We start from the raw sequence: 25,734 nt of genomic DNA, 5'->3' as shown, positions 1-25,734 counted from the left end.
GCAATTGTTTGGTAAAGAAATATAAGGTACAGTCTCTTTATTAATGAATAGTTATTATATAAATTTTGGAATATTTAATGAAAATTATATAGTATACAAAAAATATTTTTAAAATTATATATTTATGAATGTGTTTATTCATAAAAATATATGTAAAAACATATATATATTTATTAAATAATTAATAAATATTATAACTGATCGTAATTGGATTGTTGAATTTTTTACTTTGAAAAATAAAAAATGGGCGAGTTCTTCGTGTTCAGTAATAATTACAACTACTACAATTTAATAATTTAACTTACAAATTGCGATTAGTACAGTTAGTCTCCCTTACATTATTCTTACGTGAATATGAGATAAACATGTTATTTGAACGATTATATGTGTTGTTATGCATCTCTTATTCCAATTAGCTTCATACTTTTTTTGTTAGTTATCTTTTTTTTAATATTGACTATCATAATAGGTTCGATTATATTATTAACACCTATGAGTTAATAAACATGTTGACATCTTTCATTTTAGTTATAAAGATAATTTTTTTCTTAATTTTTAACAAATATAATATTATTTATTTGACTAATTATTATATACTGTATAACTATTATACCTTTTACTCTTTTTTTATAAATGTACAATAATATTTTATCGTACGATACTGTTTAAATTATTATTAAATAAAAAAATTTATAACACCACTAACAATGAAAATACAGTCACAATAACATTAAAAATCATTCGATACGAAGTTCATAAATCGATCAAGAATAGACACACACATACACACACCCACCCCTTTATGGACCTAGTATGGTATGATAAACTACGCACTACTCTTATGAGGTTCGCCACTCAACCGCAACCGACCACTCACGCACACGCCATTCCATAAATACAACCACCATAGTCGAATATGTATCAGCTCCTATAACACACACACAGCACTGTAAATGTAATTACATTCGTGCCAGTTCCCACAACCACCACAGTCATAATTTTTTGTGATGATTATTCTTATTACTACTATAATTATATTCATATATATATATTTATTATTATATATTTTTTTTATATTATTTACTATCGACCTTTTCCTTTGCATCTATATATATATATATATTTAATTTCAGGTATTATCGGTACTATACTTAAGGTCCTCTCTTAGTGGGCTCTTGACCCGTGACCAATTTTCCATTAACTAGTTGGTTTTCCAGTATTAGCTTATTATTAAATTTTTAATTCAACCCACAAAGACGAATTGGATTAGTGTATATGTTCGAGCCATTTTATTGGGTTTTAGCTCATTTTGATACATGGGTTAATTTTAGGAGTGAAATTCTTTTAAACATGCCCTGATGCCTATTGGATTATGATTCAATACCTGTCTTGTTCTCAATAACCCATTTTTTGTTTCTGTTAATATGTGGTGTTTCTTGCCCAAAAGGGAAGCTAACCTTGTTATCAGAGCAGGTTTAATGGTGATTAACAAAGAAAGAATTTAGAATCTCAAAGCCAGCTTAGGCAGGTTGCAAGCCAAGTTTGAGCTGAATGGAAATCATGTTCGCCGACAAGTTCCATCATATCAAATATAACCTTCAACGGCTCACGAACACTCTGACAATGAACGGAGAAGGCTCCAGCAATCATACCACGGGCAGAAAGGGCCAAACACGGCCGAACCACGACGATGGCACAGAGAAAAACGACGGGGGTAGAAAGGTAATTTTCCTTATTGGATGTGGTGTTGCGACTGGTAACTTGGAGCAGTTTCGAACATAACAAAAGTTTATCATTGTTGTTTTTGGTATTGAGACGGTTGGTCTTGCTGATACAAAGGGTGTAAAAGCAGTAAGAGCTTCACGGACTATTGACATAGATATTGATAATGAGAAGTTTGATAGAGCACCAATTCACCATATTCTTATTGATCTCACTGATGGTGGGATTGACTACATCTTTGAGTGTATTGGAAATGTCTCTGTGATGAGAGCTGCTTTAGAGTACTATTACAAGGGATGGGGAATGTCTGTTAATGTGGGGGTTGTAGCATCTTCTCAAGAGATATCAACTTATTTTTTCCAGTTGGTAATTGAGTGCGTTTGCAAAAGAACAACTTTTGCTAGTTTTAAGAGACGCTCATGAAGAATGAAACTGAGGGAGAGGATTGGAAAAGCAAAAAAAAAAAAAGAGGGAGAAACAAAAGAGAAATAAACAAAATAACTTAGTAATAAGCAGAAAATGAATGAAGTGCAGCAGTCTCCCTAATCAAAATTACTATATATATATACATACACATATATTAAATTAGCTTAAACGACTACTTGTCGACCATTTCGGTGACAGGGCCGACCACCCTTCTATTCCCAACCTATTCGCCGTGTGGCATTTTGGTTTTATTTTTCTAGGAAATATGAACGGAGAGGTGTCTGTAAATTAGACCCACCATGGGGTTCTGGAGGAAGAAGACAAAAAAAATATTTAAAACTACAAGAACGTTTTGGCCTTCAAAACATTGAGGACAAGGTTCCTCCAAAAGGGGGAGGCAATAATAGGATCCAAAGATCTCAACGACAACCCATAAAGAAGCCCAAGTATATGATCAGTAAGAGAGCTGGAGCTATGAAACAGTCAAAGCAGTACCAACACTTCCCACGATCTCTGCACAACTACTGCATCCCACAATTCCATCAGCATATCATCATGGATGAAAGGAAGTTAAATTCTGCAAATTAATTTGTGGTGTTTCTTGCTCAAAAGAGAAAAACTTTCTTAAATATTTACCAGCTTCTGATCGGGACCTAACAACTCCTAACTCATATTTGCTAATTTAAGATAAGATTTAGATGCATTAAATCACAACTCGGGTTTAAGAGATTAAATGGATCTTACCCTTCTCGAAGTAAACGAAGGCGAGCTGGTTTATGATGATGGTTCTGAACTATTCATATTTATTGGGAAAACAAATTATTAGATAGTAAATTTGGGTTCTTATTCTTTTTACGGATTTATTTGATGGTTATAACTTAATTTGAAAAAATAAATTTACTTGTTGAAACTAATTATTATAGATTGAAAAATAAATAAATATTATAATTTTTAATTTATTTTATACATGAAATAAATAAATAAATAGATTAACATTTCATCTTATCTTAAAGCAGCTTAAAATATGAAGAGAAGATTTAGTTGAAGATGATAAGTGTTGTTTCGTCATCCCACATCGACTCGTAGTTACGGTATTGGGTTAGCTTCCTGTAAATAATTTCGCGAGCTGGTGGCGTATAAAACCATGATCCTTCAGGCAGTTAACGGGATATGATGAGTGGTCATCTCTCGCCTTCTAATTTGCGAGAGGGGTGTCCGCCCCACGCCTGGTTACGACAACCTGGACACTCCCATTTGATTCAATCTGATCCCAATCTTGAAGGAGTATTCTCAAGTAAAATCTCAACCAAAAACATGACGAATTTTTTTTATGTTATCCCAACCTAAAAATAGTCGTTGTCCTGTCCTTTTCTGATGAATACAAATCTGATTTGATGTCTATTTTCTGTCATTATCATGACACTGATTTCTATTCTTGATGTATCATGTTCGGATGGCTAGTTTCGTGGTTAGCAAGCACTTGCCTGGAATTGTATCAATGTCGAAGACATTAACTTGCAATGTAAGGAGGTTGTGCGTCCTATGATTGCTTTCATGGCAGAAAATTAATTACAGCGTGTGCTTGCTTTATTGCACAACAAGCAATCAACAGTAGAAGGTTTGTCACGTATTATGAGATTGGTAATCCAACTTATGAGGAATATTGAGAAAGGGTGCTTTCCCACATCGGTAGCGAGCAAAGTTAATCGATGATTATTGAGAAAGGATGGTGTCCCACACCGATAACAAAGAAAGGTTGTATTCCAAATTTATCGCCCCTTTCCGTTAAGAACGTGCTTTAGTTCTAATTTACTCCCTTAATTGGGAAGTCTGAGATATAAAAACTAAAAAGCATTTATATAATTTTAAAAACAGTTAGAACTAACTTTAATTAGTTGATTACAAAATATAATAAATATTAAAATTCAACAAGCAATTTGTTTATTGGATTTTTTTTGCTGGTGTTTTCTTCTCAATATAATCGCTTAAGTTCGTAGTTTTATTTTTGTAATTACTTCTTTTTATAAATTTTCAACAAATTCTATGTATCTATTTTATTTATTTTATTCCGTATACATATTACTTCTAATTTAATTTTTAAAAATATTATTAAAATAATCTGTAACAAGTAAAAGAAGTGTTAATAAATAATTAATTCAAAATTTTGTTTTAAGAATATTAAATTACTAACGAATAACACATATTAAATATTAATCAAACTTCTGGGTTGTCAACAGCAAAGCAAAAAATCTGGTTAAATACTTTTAAATATAACAATAGTGTCTTAGGCAACTAAAAGTATAATAATCATTTTTTTTAATAAAATCACAACACCTTTAAATTATTTAGGGAGAAAAATGTTAGAATTAAATCAAAGCATATTTTAAAAATTCGTAAACAAATCTCATATTAAATCAAATATAATAAACACATAAGTATACTTGAATTCATAGCGGAATGAATCTTTGCATTATACGATAAATTTTTTAAAACAACATGCGGTTGTAAAAAAGTAATTCTTACTTACGGTATAATAAGAAATAAATTAAACACACGTGTGATACAGGGACTATAACCGCATTTTATATTGTCTGACTTTTGTTATTTTTTATTTTTTCAATCATAAAATGAAAAATTATAAATATAATATCTGCACTTATTATAAGTTTATACTTAAATTGAATGCATTAAATTCTATAACTGTTTAATCAAAATTGATCATTTTTAAATGATTTTAATAAATTATAAATATGATAGCTGCACATATTATAAGTCTATACTTAAATTAAATGCATTAAACACCATACCCGTTTAATCAAAATTGATCATTTTTAAATGGTTTCAATAAATTGATAGTCTGTTGCGTACATCAAACATATTTGTTGATAAAAAAACTAATAAAAAATTATCACTGAACAAGTAAATTAAAAAATTATCTGGTTCCTTGATAAATATAATATCACCATATACATTTAGTGTCTCCCTAAGACTTATGTCATTCGATTACAATAATTATAAATATAATTTGAAACAAAAATATCACAAGAGTTTAACTAAGTGGAAAATGTCACTCAATTACCAAACTAACCTCTCTTCTAACTATCTTAATAAAATTAAGCTTGTAAATAATTTTTTTAAAACTATCTTTAATAAAATAAAAATATAGATTAAATAAAAAAAACTACAATACAAATAGTTATTATATTACTTACCATATGAGATTTAAAATAAATTCCACATTAAATAAAATATAAATCATATAAGTTCGTATATTAAAAAATATATATTCGAAAGAGTAGATAAATTTAAATCTTAAAATAAAGAGAAGATAAGTTTTAAGAAATTCAACTTTTATTTATTTATTATTATTTTTATTTTATTCAACTTTATGTTTCCTTTTTTTTTTTCAGTATTTATCAAGTCTCTCTGCATACAATACTTTTTAAAGCTTCCATTAAAACCCCAAACAAACAGCTTCGGTTAATTAGGGCATCGGCTTCTCTCCCAGCTGTGTTCTCCTCGATATATCTCCCTCCTGAGAGAGGAAGGAAATTTCCAGGTTTAGGGTAAGGGTTTTGTTGGCTTGAGCTTAATGGAGGAGATCACGGAGGGAGTCAACAACATCAACCTCGCTGCGGATTTACACAAGAAGAACCGGATTCAAGTCTCCAACACCAAGAAACCCTTGTTCTTTTACGTCAACCTCGCCAAGGTATCCTTAATCTATATGTTTGTTTTCGTATCGTGTATTTATACTCTATGAAAGCTCACTGTAGAGATGACGAAAGTTAACAAGAAATTTTACCTGCTTCCGAAATGTTGACGTCACTTTACCTTACTCCAGCTGTTTAGGGGTTATTACTAATGGATTTATGTTTTACGTTTCGGGAATATGGGATTTTATTGATTTGAAATCTCTTAATTTCTGGGTCACTCTGGCGGAGTAATGGTTAATGAACAGTTAATCCTTCGTCTCTTGTAGGTTTTGTGCATTTAATCATAAAATTAGGTATTTTTGTTTTGTCTGGTCTAAGTTAATCATTATTTTCTTTGGTTCTGTCCTTTTTTTATGGTTCCCGCAGAGGTATATGCAGCAACACAATGAAGTCGAGCTGTCTGCACTTGGAATGGGTATTTTGTTATTTGGCTCTTCTATGCTTTTAATTTGTGCCTCTCTTTTTTTCTTTTTCATTTTATGTCTCAATATCTATATCCCCTTTCTTGATCTTGTTTGTTAGTTGACTGTGATTGCGGAATCTCTAATCTATGCTTGCAAAATTATATGAGTTTCTTTTTTGTTTGTTTTGCTTTCTTTGGTTGCAAGAAGAAACAAAGAGATTCTCCCTCAGACATAAAAATCTATGAGGTCTACTAATTCTCCATCTTTGCAGAAAATTTGACAAGTAATTCAAGGAAAAGAATACACACCCATGGTCTCTAACCAGATGAGCAGGAATGAGTGCTTCATTTTTGCTCCTTTTGCAGTTCTGTTGTTCATTTCTTTCCAAGAATTCCAAATATGGATAGGAGAAGGGGTGCTTTGCTTTATTTTTGCCTTTTTAGAATCCCCTGATTAGGCCCTAAGCTCATTCAGAATCAACTCAGTCGCTGCTCCTTTTACTCTCACAGAGCTGAAAATTTTAGTTTAAAGTTGCCTGGTTGATGTTCTCAAAGGTAGTAAGGGCCGGGGTGTCTTATCCACACTTATAGAAGTAGCAACTATGGAATTTTTTTCAGGCCTTTAATCTACCACATGAGACGAATTATTTTTAGTGTTCTCTCCTCTGCTTTCTGCTTTTGAAATCTTCACTATTATTTATCAGTGGCTTTTGATATGAAAGTGAAAAGGAGGTACTTTTATATCTAGATTCTTGTTTTTGTAGGATTTGGTGTGCTTATGAATTGTAGTTTTCTGGTTGAAGTGATTGCTGATACTGACTTGTTACATCAACAACTCCAAACTAAGTTTACTATTCTCTAGCTGTACTGTAGTTATTTGCCTTTAAAATTTGTGAACACTAAATGAAATCTGATTTTTCTTAGGTTGGTGGCAAATCCAATTGTTTCTGAATTTGTTTTCACTTAATTTAAGTTGTTGATAAGTTTTTAGAAAGGTTTCCATGCCTCATGAAAACTTTCATGCAGATTTGGTTAAAAGGCACAGGTTTTATCTTATGCTTCTTATTTCAATGATTCATCTTAAAAGAGCCGATGTTTGTGAGAGAGTGGCCGTGTTGATTAATGATCATGTTCTCTGGTTGAAGGGAATTTCCTTATTGATCTGCTTGAAATTTTCTCTCTTTGAGAGAATTGTAAATATTTTGTGCATGGGTGACAGCTTGTTGGTGCTTCTTAATGGCATTATTTTTTCCTCAGCAAAAAAATAGCTGTTCTCTTTAGTTACTTATTCATTCTGTTTTCCTTCTCTTCCATACATTTACAGCCATTGCTACAGTTGTTACCGTTGCTGAAATTCTGAAGAATAATGGTTTGGCTGTTGAGAAGAGTAAGATTCTTTCTTCTGTTTTGCAAGTACTTGTTTTATTGGACCTGTGGCAAATTATGTGCTCTCTCTGCAGAGATCATGACCTCAACTGTTGATATGAAGGATGACTTGAGGGGGCGCCCTGTCCAAAAAGCCAAGGTAGGTTCATGTTACATCTTTTTTCTTTTGAAATAAAAATATGGTGCGCATAATTAATTACTGGCACTAAGAGGGTGGCAACCCATATACAAAATTATTTACATATCATTTAGAATGTTAATAAGGTCCCTGAAATCCTCCATAAAATATTTTTTTTTTTGAAATATGGTGTGCATAAATAATTACTGGCACTAAGAGGGTGGCAACCCATGTACAGAATTATTTATATATCAATTAGAATGTTAATAAGGTCCTTAAAATCCTCCATAAAATATAGAGGATGACCCATAACCAAAAACCCCAGGGTCTGGAATCACCTATCTCTAATCCTATATAGATCCTCTTCCAAAATTCTCCTGTTTCTTTCTTTCCAAAACTATCCAAAGTATAGCAACAGGAATGAGGCTCACATATTTTTTTCCTGCCACTAATACCCTTCCAGACCCAAATTTCATTCCTTACCCTGTCATTCATTACCCGACTAATCACTAGAAACCCATGTGCCATGGTCAGTAGATTGTACGCAAGTGGACACTCAAGCAAAATCTGATTACAAGTTTCCTCTGCCGCCCTGCTTCCCAATCAAGAAAGCAACTTTATGAGGAGTATTCAAAGGAAACTTGGTCCCTTTAGGGTCATTCTTGGCTAAGTAATTCTAGAAAGACCTAACCGTTAATGCCCTTGCAGCGTTGAGCCTCCAAACCAGTTGGTCATCACTCCCATTCGAAGATGTAGATGATAGTGAACTCAGGAGAGTTTCATATTCATTTGTTTTCGAGTCATTGGGATTTCTCATTACTTTCACTTGCCACTCCTTTTTGACTCCCAGTATCTCTGAATGCCTCATGGACAGAGATGTGTTTGTGCCGTGCAATCGCAAAAATTTGGGGGAACCTATCTTTGAGCACGCCCTTCCCCCAAGCCAAGAATCCTTCCAAAAACTTGTTCTCATCTCATTGCCGACTTTCCACCTGATGCATTACTGAACTTTATCCTCTTCCATGCTTATTTTTTTCCACACCCCTTTCTCATGTGGTCTTGTCAAAACACTTGAATACCATCCTCTATCCACGGTTGCAAACTTCGTCTCTACCACCCTTCTCCATAGAATGTCATTTTCTTTCATGAACCACCGAATCCACTTGCCTTGTAGCGCCTGGTTTATCTGTACACCAGATCTCAAACCTAAACCACCTTGATGGAGTGGTCTTCTGACATCTTCTGATGCCACCAAATGATATTTTCTTCTCTCATAAGATTTGCTCCAAAGGAATCTACACTGAATTGTTTCCGATCTCTTAGCAACACTCATTAGGATAGTTATAAGAGATATATAATAAATGGGAAGACTGCCCAGCATGCTTAGGTTCATGTTATATCATTCACATGGCTTGATAAAAATATACATAAGATGCAGGTGAAGCAACACTCATTAGGATAGTTATAAGAGATATATAATAAATGGGAAGATTGCCCAGCGTGCTTAGGTTCATGTTATATCATTCACATGGCTTGATAAAAATATACATAAGATGCAGGTGATTTTTTATCTGAGGAAACTTGGAATAGGTCGTTGAATGCTATATTCACTTTGAACAAAGCGGTCATTTTTCTTGCTAATTATTCCCACCGAACTTATTTTAAGGTTCTTAGTTTATGTTATTAGAGAACTTGACATTTTAATTATATCAGGGGAATTTAGGCTGTCCATGTATAAAAACATCTCTAGTTTTTGTTTTCTATGCTCACATATGTATTCATATATATATATATATATACATACGAATACATATAATGTATGTGTCAGCTGCACGCACTTGTAGATATGCATGTACTATGTATGCATGTATGTGTTTATATGTTAGGTATTTTGGATATGCTTAACTACTAGCTTACTGTTCTAAAGCACTACAAAGTAGTTTTGTATTGTTTTCAAACTTATCCTATTTTTTCACTTTTATGATTATTGTTATCATTTTCAATTAGAACACTTCTTTTGGGTATAAGTGCACATTTCTATGAAAAAGTAAAAGTGGAGACTTAGGCTTTGGTTGAGTCATGAAAATAGTTTATACTGTTTTATTGTTAATACATGTATCTTTTTGTACGTAGCAGTATATCCATTGTTGTTTGAATATATGGTACCTAATTATAAATCAAAATTTTTTTTAAGAATACATTAGAAAGTAAAATTTTCGTTCTCAGCCACCACTTGTGAAAATGAGCATATATTAACATAGGATATGAAAATTAGAAAAACGTTTCTATGTACTGAAAGAAAATGCAGCCTTAGTTTCCATCTGAATTGAACCACAGATCCTATTATGCTGCTATTGATTGCTGCAAGTCTGTAACAGAGTTTTGCTTTTCATATGAACCTTAACAAAGCTGATATCGTTTGTTGGGCATTTTCTGTATCAGATTGAGATATTGCTTGGGAAGACTGAAAACTTTGATGAATTGATGGCTGCTGCTGCAGAGGAGAAGGAAGTTGGAGATGAAGAGCAAAGTTGAAGGAATGTTGCTTCTTAGTGTTTAGTTGCCTTGTTCTTAGTCCTGGAATCAGTAAAAGCACGTGTTATCAGTCCATCATCTTTTCATTATAACTTACAAGTGTCCCAGTTATTATTATCTTAGATGGTAGCTTGCAGAAATTTTATCTTAGGAGCAGGGATACCAAAATGACAGCTGCTATTAGAATTCAGTTTTGTTAGCCAAATAGTATTTTGCTTTCTGTTTTCATTATTCAAGTTCTTAAATTGCATTAGTAGCTGGAGGATGATTTGATTTACTCTTTTTGTTTTTGTGGGTAAATGACTATATTTAATTTTCTTTTGCATTTCTATTGATGTTGGGTAACATTTTACTTTTGAGCTACTAGAACCGACATGGGGGAAAAGGGGTGTTTCTGGCTGCCATGCTGTGCTAATGGCGCATTTTTTTTGCTGTAATTTTATCATATTTTAACTAAAAATTTGTGTAGGAGCCACGAGTATTTTGTAGTAATTAGGTAATTACCTAATGCTAAGGATTATTACATGAAATTATTGAGTTGTTTTAAATAGAAAAAGATCAATAGAAGTGTGTGCCGGGATCTAGGGCAGAAGGAAATATAGAGAAGAAGAGGATTTGAAGAAAGAAAAAGAAAAATAGAGAAAGAAAACAAAGAACAAGAATTCTGCAGAAAATTTGTAGAGAAAGAAACCTTTAATTGAAATAGAACAATTGCAAAATAAAGCTTTTATAGCTGGTGATAATATATAAATTAATCTAATTATAATTGATGTTCTGCTAATTTTAGTAATCCAAATAAACAAATAACTAACTCTGACAATATGATGCTGATACTAGAATTTTCCTAAACATGTCTTGAAGAGAGATTAAAATGTGATTGCAGGATTGGATGCCCAATGTTTCACTTTTTCTTATTGATTATGTACAATTGATATGGTATTTAAATCCATGATAACAGTGAAAATTACAGTGATATATAATGGAATGTTAATAGGATGTAATGAGACATGATAACCTCCAAATCCTAGGAGGTCACAGAGAATTGCCAAGAGCAAAATCATCGTTAAGAAATATCATAACATTTTCCAAAACTTTTCCTTTTAAGGCTATTTAAAAATTTTTACCTCCAAAAAAAGCCTGTATCCTAACAAAGTTGCTGAGCTAAATCCTAAACAAATAAAATGGCAAGAAGAAAACCATGAATCGTACTTCACCTTTCCACCTTTAGTTAAACCCTATGGTATTCAAAAGCTGCCCATTTGCTTCTGTGAGAATCATAAATCTTCTTCTTTCTCAATCAGTATCCTCTTGCACGCCTCATAGCACATGAAAGATATCCCGGCTGCAGGGATTATTTTCACGCAGCTTGGCCCCAATCCTCTAAATAGACCTTCTAGCCCTTCCTTCTCAGAAATGGTTACAAGGGCATGAAGCATGTTCTGATATTGTCTTCCACTGAGAGCTCCAGCCTGCATCTGCTTCCTAGCTACCTCAAGCGGGTAAGTGGCACTGCTCGAGATAGCACCTGCCGCTGACCCAATCAAAAGGGTCATGATATTCCCGATTTCATCTTTCTTGAAAGCCTTTTTATAAGCCTTGCGCAATGTGTCATACGCAAAATAGTTTGCAGCACAGTATGGGATGACTCCGATTAGACTAGGAGTAAGACCTCTATAGAGTTCTGCAGGTCCCTCCTCCCGAACAATTTTAAGGAATGCATCAACAAGATTTTTGTATAGTCCTCTCTGCAACCAGCTTAGATGAAATTAGTAGAGTTACTATCTGTGTGGGATTATCAAAAAGGAAATAACAAGGACTAGGGTGTAATTACTTCACCACAATCCTTTTCTGATGAGTTTTACCTGGACAGTCAGTCGGGTCTTGAGTAACTCAAGAGGATATGTGCATAATGTAGAGCTAAATCCAGCGACAGCACCTGCAATTGATGATGCTGGAATTGGGACTATAGGTTGTTGTCCAGGTTCTGGTGTCAAGTGTTTCTTAACTGTTTCATAAGTAAATAACTGTAGGAAGATAAAAATTGTATATGCGGTTAATGAACCAGTATCAAATAAGATTAACACAATGTTTATGATGCAAAAACAAAAAAAATGAAACTTATGATACTTCCAATTGGATTTTTGGCAAAGAACCTTAACCCTGTTCAATGCAAAGTCTTCTATTAACTTTTGTTGTTAACATGACATAAATCAAAGGTTTAAGTGCCTAGATCCGCATACCAAAATGAAAGATGAATCAATCGTTTTCTTGTCATGGATACTAGAGCATTTTCTGACTAACATAAAATAAGGCAGTAGAAAGAAAGCTTTTGATCATACTGATGGCAAAAAGCTTAATTCCAAGACATCAACTTTCTCAAGCTATAACGCTGATAATCCAGAAGTCTCATGACCACAAGCCACAAGACTTACAAGCAAGGATGAAACACAAAACTAGAGTGTGCAATAGCTTTCTAGTCAACGTGAATACCCAATGGTAGATATAATCAAATAATTATCAGAACAACATGGATTCAAACATACCGAATTATATCAAATCAAAATCCAAATAAAAATCATATATAGGTTGCTCAACAACTCTACCTCGATAGCCTTGCTTGGCGCAACGCGAATGACATTAACCAAATTACCTCTAAACAAGCCTTTCCACCCTTCATTTTTCATAATATTCTCAAATACCTCACTTGTTGAGTGCCCACAGCTTCCCACCATCAAATGAGTCTTTATAGTTTCTAATGGAGCCACAATGGTCCGAGACACAGCCCCAGCAATTGCCCCACTAGCCAACCTCCTTAGTGATGGATTCCCAATTTTGATTTTCAATTTAAACCCACCCTTTTTCTTGTTCTTCTTCATAAAAAATTCTCGATTACCGACCTCCATAGCTTCCTCAAACACCATCCTTGAGCTCTTATCAGCTAGAAAACCCGGTTCCGGCATTGACACAAATGTTGAGTTTAAGCTAGTGTAAGGAAGCTTGGCATTACTCTCTAATGAACTGGGAGGATTTGGTGAAATCCCCAATCCCATACCAGCTTGACCAACACTCGCAAATAGGCCACATGACCTAAAATTATCACCCTCTTGAATACTCCATTGAAGCTTAATTCCAGAACTAGAAAATACAACATCTCGGTTTCGACGATGAGCGAGTTGCAAGCCTTGTCCACCCATTTCTTAAAAAAGCTTTTTTCTCCTCGTTGTTCAAATAACCCAGAAAAATTGACCAGCTAAAACACTGGTTTTAAAGAAACAGAAAACCAGAAAAGAAATTTCGCCCAATGGGAATTGACCTAAGGGCTAAAAAACGAATCTTTTGAAGAATAAGAGCAAGTATGTTTACAAGTGTAGCGAGTGAGAATAAAGGGCGGCAGAGAGTGGGCGGAGAGTACCAGATGCTCTGAAGAAGATGATGATGAATAAGAAGTATTCTCTTTTCTTCGTCGCCTTCACTTTCTCCCTCTCCGCAGAGAAGGAGAGAGGAGAAAGGAAGGGGGTCGGTAAGCTCTTCAACACTCCGCCTCTGCTTAGATTTTCCAAGAGGTGCCTTTTCGTGGAAGGAGAAAGTTACAAAGACAAAGGACTTGGATAATCAAGGAGAGCCCTTTATATTTTTCAACCCTAAAATGAAGAAAACCTAATAAAAAATGGGTCCTTTCTGGATGAAATAATATTAAAATATGTATATTTATGCCTTATACACACAGTACTCAGTAGAGCAGCCAGAAACTGTTGGCAGCATTTAGAATGCTAGCAAAGAAATTTCCTCTGCCATATTTGGCATGTTGAAGAAAAAGTTAATACTTGTCAGGTTTATTTTATTCATTAGTTTATTTTTATAAATAAATAAGATGTTATATGACTAAACTGATGTGGAGAAATTGAAAAATGTCATTGCTTCTATCATGCATAAAACAGAGAGAAAATCAGAAAATTGGATAAGTAAAATTTTAATGTACTTTTTTTAGTTTCATTTTTTTTAAAAAAAAAAATATAAAACTTTGACATTAATAAACTCTATACAGGTTTCAGAAAGTAAATTTACCAGAACTTTTTAAATGAAAAAATTAATTTAACATGAACAGAGAATGTAAAATATATTGCTATACTTGAAACAGCAGAATGATATTAGACACATCATGTAACTGCAATGAAATTTTTAAAAAATTTCTCTCAATTTATTTAGATCATCAATTAGGTCAATTCTATACCAGATTTCGCATATAGTAAATTAAAAAAAGGAACTTAGACAAGACAAAGATATAAAATCTTCTGTTGCATAGTTTCCATTCAGCCTGCAGCCCAAAACTATAGCTGTTACATCCTTTATTTTGGATAAATGGGTCAACTTCTATCCATTTCCTTCTTGTCTTCATCCACAAATATTCTCTTAGCGAAGACCTGCAATTGTTGCCACAAGATTCAGATAAAATCGATATTTCTGTAGTGATGGATTGACCCTGGAAAACGAATGGTGACGATACTCATCCTAAAAGATTGTGTACCGCACGTTTGTAGGTGATATGATCTAATCGTATTCTCATTTTGTCGGCTCTGCAAACCAGAATCAATTTCACAAATAAGAATTTGAGGCAGAGAGAAAGAGCGTTCCGAGTTCCAATAACACAAATAGTGCATGAAAAACTTCTTACCCATAAACAAGCTAATAAAAAACTTGTCAAGATAAGGATGCATCTTTCCTTTCTCCGCAGACTGCTTGTGAAGATTCTTCTTTGATCTCTACATGTTCAAGGCCTACGAAGAATTCGCTCCATCTAGGTTCCTTTGGCTCTTCTCCTTCTCTTTGTACATATTATGGCCTGTTTCAAAAACTTTATGATGGGGGTTTGAATCAATTTTCATTCAAAACTAAGAAATTTGGGTGAGTTTCATCAACCATCAGATAGCACCACACCAAGGCGCATGTGTCTCTTTGTGAAATTAAGCAACTCAAGGGAGTTTTTAGAAATTAGCTTGTTCAGAACTTAATCTGTCTGCTTGTTTTCTTTGGAGCTTATCCTGGAGCCCTTGTAACTGGTCGGATTGAATGGAAAGAAAAGGACCAAAAGATCAAGAATTAGGAATGACTGCATCAGAACATTTGCATATTTCTTCTTGTGGTATACAAACCTTGGGGTACTTTTCCTTGCTTTTTAGAAGGCTTTTTACCCCTGCCAACTTCTTGTCAAATTTTCTACCATTTAGAGTTGCTGCAGCAACTAAACCTGCTATATTCTACAGTTCATCAATCGTAATTTTCTTGGATAGGCAATGAATTAGTGACAACACAAAGGAAGACGAGGACCAGGAAGAAAGATAGACTATGAAACCTCATCAGTAAACCCTCAATTAATATAGCAGTAACTCTGGGTTTAAACCTATAACAGTAGCATGTCACCGACATTCAATACCATCTAGAAGCACAGTCCACATTGCACAACGGTCAGACTCTTCAGCTGAAGCCATATCAACAATTAATAGGAAGGGAGGCACCAAAAAGGGTAGACACAAGGCTGAAATCAAGAGAATTCAAATTAGTTGGTCTACTCATGCATTTTTTTTTTATGAAAACGATTGGTTAAGCTAAACTTAACATATATTGCAGAGGGACGAACTCCCCCGTGCCTGAAGCAGAAGAAAGTTTGCAACTATGTGCAAAAAGAATAAAGACTCTTATGAGCAAAGGAGCAACAAAACCTTGGCAAAACACCAATTTTGCTGCTGCTTTCAAGTTCTGCAACTGATTCTTCTATTGCTTTTCCACCTCTTTCTTCCTATCTGCTGGTCTCATAACAAAAGTTTCTGCCTCTGGTTCTGCACAAAATGAAGTGTGACCCACGATACAATTTGAAAATAAAAGAAACTAGTGAAACGATTTTCAGTTCATAGCTTTTTCAGAAGAATGTCATTCACAAGGCACCAAGGGTGCAGCCCATATACAAATTGCCTACAAAATGAATATTTCAGGTTACAGCATGTGGTGGTACCATTTCTTTCAAAATCATTAAAATACAGTTGAAGACAGAAATGGCAAAAGGTGTATCTGTAATAAATGGATACTTTTGTAAGGCTAAAAGGGCTTCTGAAATTACAAACCATATGTTGCCTTGGCCTCAACAATGGGTACATCCTTATCATCATTAACGTGATCATAACCATATTGACATTTCCATTCACTAGTTTGCTCATCCCAGACAACATTTTCCTTCTTATACTTCTTTATACCAGTTAAATATTTAAGATGAGATGATATCACGAAGCAGATGGGGTTCAAACGAAATTTCCGCTAGACTTCCTGAAAAAACAAAAGCATCAAATACAGAAGTTGCTCATATAGGTAGCAGAACGCGAGTAAATTACCTATTTTTCTGGCACGGTCTCTCATTTAGTAGGAGGTGGATTTGGAAGCTAATAAGCAACATTACAAACATTTAGATTTTCACAACAGATATAAGAAATCCACTAGTTTCTTGTAACAAATGAAATCTCCCATCTTGATTGCAATGCAATCTTATCAGCAAATCTCTTTCTCCTATGTGTAGCATGTGTCGTTTATATTTCATTTATCTGTTTCTTGGTACAATGCTAGAAGCTACTGTGAAGTAATTTCTAAAACTTGGCCTCTTGACCATTCCCACAATGATTGCCTTGTAGAATAGACCTTTAAAATTTCCAAGCAGATGGAACTAGGAAAGAAAAGAAAAAGTCGAGTGGAACCAAAAGTGGTAACGAGCCAATCAGCACTAGAAATTGTCTTGTTCCGGGAAAAAGAAAGAGGTTCCAGAAACAAGAAGCATCACCATAGGCATGGAAGTGAGGAACATATTCAAGCAGACCAATCTTACAACCAAAAGACCAAAACCCAACCTTACATTTCCTCCAAGAAAGAAGAAAAAGAAGAAGAAAATAGACATCAAATAAAATTATAAAAAAAAAGAGGGATATGCTTACACGCTTCTCCCTAGCCATTTTCGTTGTCTGTGGAGGAAACTTATTGAGGGATCATTCTACATCTTCAGTTGAAGGCAAATGAAAAATACCATCTGTAATTGCCTTTAGACCTCCATTTATGAGCTCCTCTTCTGCGTACATTGAAAAATCAGACTGGGGAAGTAGACTTTTTGCCTCCATGTTTCCCCCAAGCACATAAATGACTTCAACCTTGGAGAGATTTACTGTTTAAAACCCCGACGAAAGAGGAATAGGTGCTGTTTCAGGTAAAGTTTTAGGCTAGAAAGTTGGGCCCAATGGGCCTGGATTTAATGGGTTTTGGGTCTGACCAAAAAATAATTTAAATGAAAAATTATGATATATAAATATATTCATTAAATAATTTTTTATCCAACTGTATTTTCCATAAGCTCTTAATTAATTTATAATTAATTTTTAATTTTACTTATGACCTTATGTATCCTCGTAAGAAATTTTATGATATGTAGAATTCGAAGAAAGACTTCTTTTATTTATTTAATTTTTACTTATATTTTATTTTTTTATATATTTATATTATATTGTTATCATATTTTCTTCTTCAAAATTATATCATCCCTAGATATTTATTTTTTTCTTTTTCATGTATACTGTTTTGACCAAACGAATCGTTTTATGATATAATTAATGGGTCAAAAGATATGAAGAATGATTTTTTGTATGCACCCAAACACGGCCTAAGGATATCACTCGGCTTTGTTGTCTGCAAAAAGCGAAATATGGGAGGAGGAAAATTCCACTGATATTCCTCTCTTCCCTTTTCTGCAAAATACCCAAACCAAACCCTCTCCCGGACTCCAAACCTTGAAACCCTAAGACTGCCTTAAATCTCCAATAACCCGAGTCCGATCCGCACTATCGTCTATCCCGATCGAATTTCTGTAAGTTCAATTCGTCAAAAAAAAAAAAAAATCCTTTTTTCTATTGATTTTTCTTTCCTTTCTTTTATTTATCTTGTTGTTGATATTTTTCATTTATTTCTTTGTATCTATCCGAATAGGGATCGATGATGAACATATATTAAGAGTACCCAATTGTCCTTTGTCGCTCCTCCATAAGTTCTCTTGCTCTATGCTCTCTCCCGATTATTCGTCTTCTTCTTTCTGGGTATTGCTTAAATATGGACGGGAACAAGGACGATGCATTGAAATGCTTGAAAATCGGGAAAGAAGCCATGGAAGCAGGAGATCGAGCTCGCGCCCTTAAATTCTTCATAAAAGCTCAGCGATTGGACCCTCATCTCCCCGTCGACGATCTCTTGTCGGCTCTGGAAAAGGATTCCGAGGATCAAGCGGCGCAGAATCCATCTGATTCAGGGAAGGAAGCATCGGGGTCTCCTGAATCTAAGCCATCCGATCACCCTTCGCTTCGCAAAAGAGGTTCTTCATCGGTTGGTTCATCAGCTTCGACGCCGTCGTCATCTACGGCGTCATACACTGAGGAGCAGATCGCGATCGTGAGGCAGATTAAGAAGAAGAAAGATTATTACGAGATTTTGGGACTGGAGAAGAGTTGTTCTGTGGAAGACGTGAGGAAAGCTTATCGCAAGCTGTCGTTGAAGGTCCATCCCGACAAGAACAATGCCCCGGGCGCCGAAGAGGCGTTCAAGTCAGTGTCCAAGGCTTTTCAGTGCCTGAGCAACGAGGAAAGCAGAAAGAAGTACGACATTAGCGGCTCCGATGAGCCCGTCTACGAGAGACGCCCAGCCACAAGGAATGGATTCAACGGTTATTACGAAGCCGAGTTTGACGCCGATGAGATATTCAGGAACTTCTTTTTCGGAGGAATGCCACCGGCGACTACCCAATTCCGTACCTTCAATTTTGGGACTGGAATGGGACATAGGACTGGCGACCATGGGTCTGCTCATGGCTTCAACCTCCGTTCGCTGATTCAATTGCTGCCTGTGCTGCTGATATTACTCTTAAACTTCCTTCCCTCTTCCGAGCCCATCTATTCTCTATCAAGGTCGTATCCCTACGAGTACAAGATAACTACACAGAAGGGTGTCAATTATTATGTGAAGTCTGCTAAATTTGAGCAGGATTACCCTCCGAATACTCTGGATCGCGCAAGGATTGAGGAGCGTGTTGAAAATGATTATTTCTCTGTTCTTACTCAGAATTGTCGGTTTGAGTTGCAGCGACAACAGTGGGGTTTTATTCGTGAGACGCCACATTGCGATATGTTGCGGCAGTTTAAGGCCGCAGCTGCTTCTTGAGGCCTTGCACCAGGTCCAATTAGTTTGCCTTTTTATCTTCTATATTTGATTATAATTTTTAGTAGTTGAATTGGAAACAAAAAATTATGTATGATTCTATTTTCATTCAGACTAAATTAGTAAGTAATACTTAATAAGTTTCAGTGATATTCTATAAAGCATACATATATATATGTATCAGTTTTGATGATTCTATCCTGTTCAAAGCCATAACTAAGCTGTTTTTGCACGCTCGTGTGTCTTTTTGGCATTTGGTTATGGTGTTATGCATCTAAACCTGTGGGTTCCATGGGTTGATGATCATTGCTTGTTTATCATTTTAGCATTTGATTATGGTGTTGAGTTTCCAGTCTTAGTTCCATTGGGTTGATGTTCATTGCTCTACCAGCTGTTGAAATAGACAGAGTTTACTAATTTTCACCTTCTTGCTTTTGGAGGTCTGCATCTAAAGGTGATCTCTAGGAAGAGAAGAAGAAAAGATAGATTGTGAAGCTTCATATAAAGAACTCAAGTAATGCTACTTGGTTTTGATCCGGTCAAACTCATGTAACCTTTAGGGTGTTTCTGGAAAAAATAAACTTTGTTTGTGGAATTCATTTAGAAATTCACACATTATAATCTGAGAAGTCGGAGATTCCTTGCAAAATGATAAAAATTGTTTATGAGTATTATGAGGAATATCTACCACCTCATACTTGTTCCGAGTAGAATCAAGTAGATTTCACAAACAAAGTTTATTTCTTCACAAACAGTCTTAGGATCAAATAACTGAGTAAACCAAATTTGCTTGATGGTAACACTAACACAGCTTCTGTACACTGTTTGGACGTTTATCTCCTCGCTCACTTGACTATGTGGATAGCACTACTATGAAGAATTACTGAGTTCAATGTTTGCAGCACTTCCATTAAGTCTTCATATATCCAGACGGCCAAGTGTTTTACCTAAAACAAGGGAACACTAATCCAGAACTGTCAGTTTATCAGGGCTATTTTACATTATCTTTCCTCCTGGTAAGATTGTTTAGAACTTGTGTTGAGGGCAATTTCTACTCGTCTTTTGCAGATTGTTTGCCTGAGGCAACTAGTACAGTAGAACATTAAGGATATTTCTGATATATGGAGCACCCTGAAGTTTATGACACGGATATACCTTGCAAATTTGCGTCGGATAGGTATAGGGCCTATATACATATAGCACACTCCAGAGTTTATGTTTGTTCTTTCTTTGGATGAAAAATAGGATGTATCCAGCAAACTCTATGCAGTATTAATTACTAAGGATATGTATGCTCTTGTTTGTTACATGTGAGGGACAATCTTAAGCTTGATCACAAACCTGGGATCAGACTGACCTAGTTTTCACAACATTATTAGTGCGGAAAACCAGTGAATGACACTCTGCAGTTTGGAAATTCTTGTAATCATTTTGGATGATTTCTAAGGTTTCGGAATGATTTGTGATTCTTCGTCTAGGTTATGGATCTGGGACGAGATCCATTGATACTAACCAAGCCAAGCACTAATCATGCCGTGTGTGTTGAATACTTTGGAGTGATCTCAGTGACAGTGGCTCTTGCCTATTATGAAAGATTGTTTAGTTAGCTTTACAAGGTTGAAAATTGCGGGTCTTGCCAACGGTTTGCACGGTAGGCATTTTAATCTTTGTTACTGTTGACTTATAATTAAAATATTGTTTACATTTAAAATTTTAGTGTATTTTATTTTTTATTTCACAAAATTATAATTCAGATCGAACTCAATCTTACTAAAGAAGTAAATGTTATGGGCAATCGCTAGTGTAAATAATTAGGCAGAAATATGTTTTTTTTCTTTTTGAGAATCTTATGAGACACAACAACACCATCAATTTCTTGACTGAGAAATTATCTTTTTTAATTAATAACAAGGTTAGACAGCTTGTACTTGCAACAAAGGATAATTAACATGCTCCAAACATTTTTTTTTGTCTTTAGAAGAAAAGAAAACCAAGACAAGATGGTGTCTGACAATGTTTCCACCATTTCTTAGTGCTTCTGTCCAGGAAAGAGGGTAAAGAAATTTGGTTGCTAATCAGTTCTTTGATGTTATGACCAGCAATCCCAGTGCAGTTATTAGTATGTACTGCGGCCAGAAGAAACAAAATAAGAAGAAAAACAAAACGTTAGGTACATGTTTCGTGATAGTCAGAAGGAAGCGTATATGCATACATAGGAGGGGGGATTCTCTTCTATGCTTGTTTTCTGAGAAAGTATGTGTATAAATATGTGTATATTAAGTTTATTTTTCGGACGACGAAAGGTGCCAATGAAATTTAGTTATCTGTTTTGAAAATTAACCTTATTTACCAAATATTGGAATTCTATTTTCTAATTTAATTAAGATTTGAATTTATCAGTTTAAGTTTTCACAACACAACGCACCCGTTTGGGTTCCACAAAACTACCTTGATTATTGGCTTCTCAGTCATTATAATTGTCAGCCAACCAATGTAAGGTAAGAACCTGCAGAGGTAAAATAACAGAAACGTTGGAGGAAATCTCAATCCCACTAATTGCAATACATTGATTCTGGAATATGATCATATGCATGTAATTTAGATAATGCAAACACAAAATGGGTAAAATTTGTTATCAGTATCGAATTTTTTAGAATAATTTACTGATTTAATTGTTTTGTAGATTTGAACTATAAAAAATTACTAAATTTATTATTTGTAGGTAGCAAAAATTGATGTCTCATTCAAACTTTAGCCTATTACTAATATTGTATTAAATAAATTAATTGTTCTAAAAATTTAAAGCAACTTACTTATTATTTATACCCTAAAAGAAGTAAAAAGTATCAGAAATTACCCAACAGCTCTCCCCAAGATGTGTTGCCGCTGTAACCAAAACTGACCGTGGGCATATAAAGATATGTCATCGTCTTTATTGGCGTCCCCTGAACGAAATAAGCACTAATGACATTAAGATAAATACTATAAGAGTATTGATATATAAATTAAAGCAGGAATCCGTTTGTAATTTGATTTTTTATATAAGTAGCCTCAAATTTCACTTTGAAAAATGACAATAGAATTCATACCTGTATACCGAATGTCAAAATATGAGTAATAAGATTCGAGTATTTTTTGTTACTTTAAACTTAAGAAACCCATCTCGCATTCTTCTTTTAAAGAATTATAAAAAAAATGAATTCTTCGAATATTATACATATATATAAATCTAAATGATTGCATTTAGATACAAATTAGATATGCAATTATATCAGGCATAAAGGAGCCCATTTCGAAATTGTCAACTAAGAAAAAAGTGTTTTTTTTTTCACAATTAAAAAAATAGGTTAAATTTTAATTCAATTGAAAAATTGAATTTGTAAATTATCACCAATTTAAATTACAATTACAAAGTGATAAGTTTATATTTTTAATAAGATTTAAATTTATAATTTTTAAATAAATTATTATAAAATTCGTATTATTCATAAGTAATAAAAAAATTATTAATATAAAAAATGACAGTTAAATATCTTAATGTGAAAAAAAAAAAAATGAGCTACCTTTTGTGAGAATGTCAACTTCTCCGGTATCTTTTGCCTCATGGACCTAAAACATAAATGTTTTTGAATTCTTATTAAACACTGAATAAAGTCAACTGAAATACAATTAATCAGGTATAACAAAGCTGCAAGTGCAATATGCAATGTGTAATTTATTACATTCAGAAATTTAAAGGAGAGTATTCAGATCATAGCCTAAATTTTTTTAATCAAGTCATTTATTTTCATTACAACAAAGCCATCAAATACCACAGTAAAAAAAAAATAATATTCTCTTTCTGGATTTTCATTCTTTACAGCTCAAGAACATAAATTTTGAACTGTGAAAATTTTGTACCTTTCATCTATTATGCCACACATGTAAACAAGAAGAAGAACTCAGTAACTACTATCTCCATATATGTATACAATATGTAATATCCTAATATATGGAGTTTACCTTAATCACCCGATGAACAATGGGAACATCACGGCCCTAAAAATGTAGAAGAACAAAACTAATTAGCAAGTTAAATTATGACCACGTTTTATTTGGTTTAGAAGTGCAGGAAGAATCCGATGGATCAATGGGCAAAGGAAATAACATACATCAACGTTATACACGACTATTTCCCCAGCACGAATAGGATCCTTGTTCATGTTCAGAAACAAAATATCCCCCTTCAAGATGATCGAAAGGTTGTGTTAGTAGATTTAATGGAAAAAATGCATTCAAGTGATTTTATATTTAACATCAAGTCATTACAGGACTCAAACAAAACAAGGACATAAAGTGTCTCTATATATATATATATATATATCTGTACGTACGTCTGTATATGTGTATCTGTTGAGAAATAAAATTTTAAATTTCTATTGCAAAAACATTTCACTTTTTATTAAGGACGCTAGTATGTATTAACCAAGCATGAAAATCTATAATGAATTATATGTTCATAATTTAGTAATCATTATATAAGTTTAGGTTAAAATTTAATATAGTATTAAAATGAAACTTCATTATCTATCTCTGCTTTTATGCTTAGCTAGATGTTAATTTCATGCTGACTATATATGGTTTAACATGTTCTTTTGGAAAGAATTAGAACAATCAAATTAGAGGCTATAATACAAGTTAACTCAACAAATGATTCCAACTTTGATTAACATAAATTAACATCTAAATGTACAAAACTCAATGAGCACAATCATATGCTGAAAAAAATGGGTAATCGACCAGAGAAAGAAAGAGGTGACTGGAGTTTGAACCCAAATCTAAATCTGATTTCGTGTTCAATAATTTAATTAGTTATCAAGTATTTACTACTATAGATAAAATTTAATATGCTGATTTTGAGTTTTTTTACATGTCTCACATCTACACAACAGTAAACATCCAATTTATAGCATGGAGGACTCACTCGCTTAAAGCCAGGTTCCATGCTTCCAGAGAGAACGACGACGACAGGCGACTCACTTCCAGTTATGCACATCAGTGCTTTCCACATCATTAATGCTGAGGAAACTGTTATTCCTGGAAAAAATTTACCCGCAAGAGAAAAAGAAAAGTTCTACGATAAGAACACTAAGATAACGAAACAAACCTAGAAGGAAACTGTAGAATTGAGACTAAATCACAAGTAGGCATTAGAATATCGCTCTAAAAATCGACTTCGGTCATACAGAGAGGGCCATTAAAATCCGACTAAGGCGATTATTAAGCACTTCTAGCAAAATGGATTAAGGAAATGACTGAGTACTTTCAAATAAAAGTTGAGTTCACAGATAAGACACGCACTGAACTGATCCTTTGCAAATAAACACATATATATATATATAATAGTTACGCAATTAAAACCAATGGAGGTAGAGAGAGAAGGGAAGAGAAGGGAAAATTAAAGAACCGAGAGTGATGATCTGCAAAAGAGAATCTCTGATCCGAATAGAGCGCAAGGACTCCATCATCCACCTCAATCTATTAAATGATTCTCGAGCTAATGCCGTAATGTTTCTTCTACTCTGCAACTCTCTGTTTCCTGTAAACTTGAAAATGAGAGAGCACAGAGGTCTAGAATTAAGGCGGTAACCATTTCTGTACCTTCCCCCCCTCTTGCTGAATTTTCACCCGCTACGTGGTCTTTTAAATCTCATTGGGCCACGTGTATATGGTAGGGTACGTCGGTCAAACTTTTGACTTTTGATTTTACTTGAAAAAAAAAGTTTTAATTTTGAGAATATACTGTATTTTTTCCTGATATAATCGTACTCTTAAAAATCAATTGTAGAAGTTGACCAGACTTGCTTATATTAATAAATTAAATTGAAGGAGATAAATATCAGAGATTTAAAATTTTTAATTTTATAGTAAATTTTCTTTAAAAAATTTAAAATTTGATAAAAGTAATATTTTAATATTTTAATTTGATATTATACCTATATTAGATTAACATAAAATTAATATTTAAAAATATTGAAGTAGCAAATAATAAAATTGTACAAATATTAAAGTTGTATAAACCAATTAAACCCAATTAAGTAACCTACTAATAATAAACTAATAATAAATAGTTAAAATTTGATAATATGATATAATAGTTAAAATTTTTATATTTTATTTTAAAATTATTAATATAAATATAAAACTTGTTATTTTATTAA

At 33.7% G+C, this 25,734-nt stretch overlaps 4 protein-coding genes, 1 long non-coding RNA gene, 1 other non-coding gene and 1 pseudogene across 9 annotated transcripts; 4 read left to right on the top strand and 3 right to left on the bottom strand.

Moving 5' to 3' along the window:
- The first annotated feature begins 2,995 nt into the window (after positions 1-2,995).
- On the top strand, positions 2,996-4,194 carry LOC148253113 (uncharacterized). Its single transcript, XR_015813642.1, has 2 exons — positions 2,996-3,442; positions 3,610-4,194. It is a non-coding gene; the product is annotated as an uncharacterized LOC148253113 (long non-coding RNA).
- On the top strand, positions 3,314-3,420 carry LOC148253114 (small nucleolar RNA Z279/snoR105/snoR108). The gene has a single exon (XR_015813748.1). It is a non-coding gene; the product is annotated as a small nucleolar RNA Z279/snoR105/snoR108 (small nucleolar RNA).
- Positions 4,195-5,580: 1,386 nt separating the features above from the next.
- Positions 5,581-10,631, top strand: LOC110812668 (uncharacterized protein At2g34160-like). The gene is made up of 5 exons (XM_022039486.2): positions 5,581-5,860; positions 6,231-6,279; positions 7,592-7,654; positions 7,728-7,792; positions 10,214-10,631. Exons 1-5 carry the CDS (start codon positions 5,741-5,743, stop codon positions 10,304-10,306), a joined length of 390 nt encoding a protein of 129 aa, XP_021895178.1. The 5' UTR covers positions 5,581-5,740; the 3' UTR covers positions 10,307-10,631.
- A 627-nt stretch (positions 10,632-11,258) lies between these two features.
- On the bottom strand, positions 11,259-13,988 carry LOC110812713 (adenine nucleotide transporter BT1, chloroplastic/mitochondrial-like). Its single transcript, XM_022039543.2, has 3 exons — positions 12,910-13,988; positions 12,169-12,330; positions 11,259-12,051 (listed from the first exon to the last, which is right to left on the bottom strand). Exons 1-3 carry the CDS (start codon positions 13,498-13,500, stop codon positions 11,581-11,583), a joined length of 1,224 nt encoding a protein of 407 aa, XP_021895235.1. The 5' UTR covers positions 13,501-13,988; the 3' UTR covers positions 11,259-11,580.
- Positions 13,989-14,670: 682 nt separating this feature from the next.
- On the bottom strand, positions 14,671-17,457 carry LOC110812725 (uncharacterized). The gene is made up of 5 exons (XM_088208541.1): positions 17,338-17,457; positions 16,423-16,612; positions 15,738-15,839; positions 15,457-15,551; positions 14,671-14,727 (listed from the first exon to the last, which is right to left on the bottom strand). The coding sequence occupies exons 1-5, from the start codon at positions 17,455-17,457 to the stop codon at positions 14,671-14,673; spliced, it is 564 nt and encodes a 187-aa protein (XP_088064667.1).
- A 525-nt stretch (positions 17,458-17,982) lies between these two features.
- On the top strand, positions 17,983-20,990 carry LOC110812693 (chaperone protein dnaJ 49 pseudogene; annotated as a pseudogene). 3 transcript variants are annotated; one of them, XR_015813182.1, is made up of 4 exons: positions 17,983-18,197; positions 18,317-19,550; positions 19,989-20,510; positions 20,603-20,990. The product of XR_015813182.1 is annotated as a chaperone protein dnaJ 49 pseudogene, transcript variant X1 (transcript). The 3 variants fall into 3 exon arrangements; XR_015813183.1 differs by lacking the exon at positions 19,989-20,510; XR_015813184.1 differs by lacking the exon at positions 20,603-20,990 and having other exon boundaries at positions 19,975-20,183.
- A 397-nt stretch (positions 20,991-21,387) lies between these two features.
- LOC110812711 (uncharacterized) lies at positions 21,388-25,168 on the bottom strand. The gene is made up of 8 exons (XM_022039541.2): positions 24,981-25,168; positions 24,498-24,610; positions 23,686-23,757; positions 23,537-23,572; positions 23,098-23,143; positions 22,392-22,479; positions 21,983-22,040; positions 21,388-21,660 (listed from the first exon to the last, which is right to left on the bottom strand). Exons 1-8 carry the CDS (start codon positions 25,039-25,041, stop codon positions 21,610-21,612), a joined length of 525 nt encoding a protein of 174 aa, XP_021895233.1. The 5' UTR covers positions 25,042-25,168; the 3' UTR covers positions 21,388-21,609.
- Positions 25,169-25,734: the final 566 nt, after the last annotated feature.

This window comes from Carica papaya, chromosome 7 (assembly GCF_054855325.1).
Source record: "Carica papaya isolate Zhongbai chromosome 7, ASM5485532v1, whole genome shotgun sequence".
In the NCBI taxonomy this organism is placed as follows: domain Eukaryota; kingdom Viridiplantae; phylum Streptophyta; class Magnoliopsida; order Brassicales; family Caricaceae; genus Carica; species Carica papaya.
This window is presented reverse-complemented; position numbering and strand designations above follow the sequence as displayed.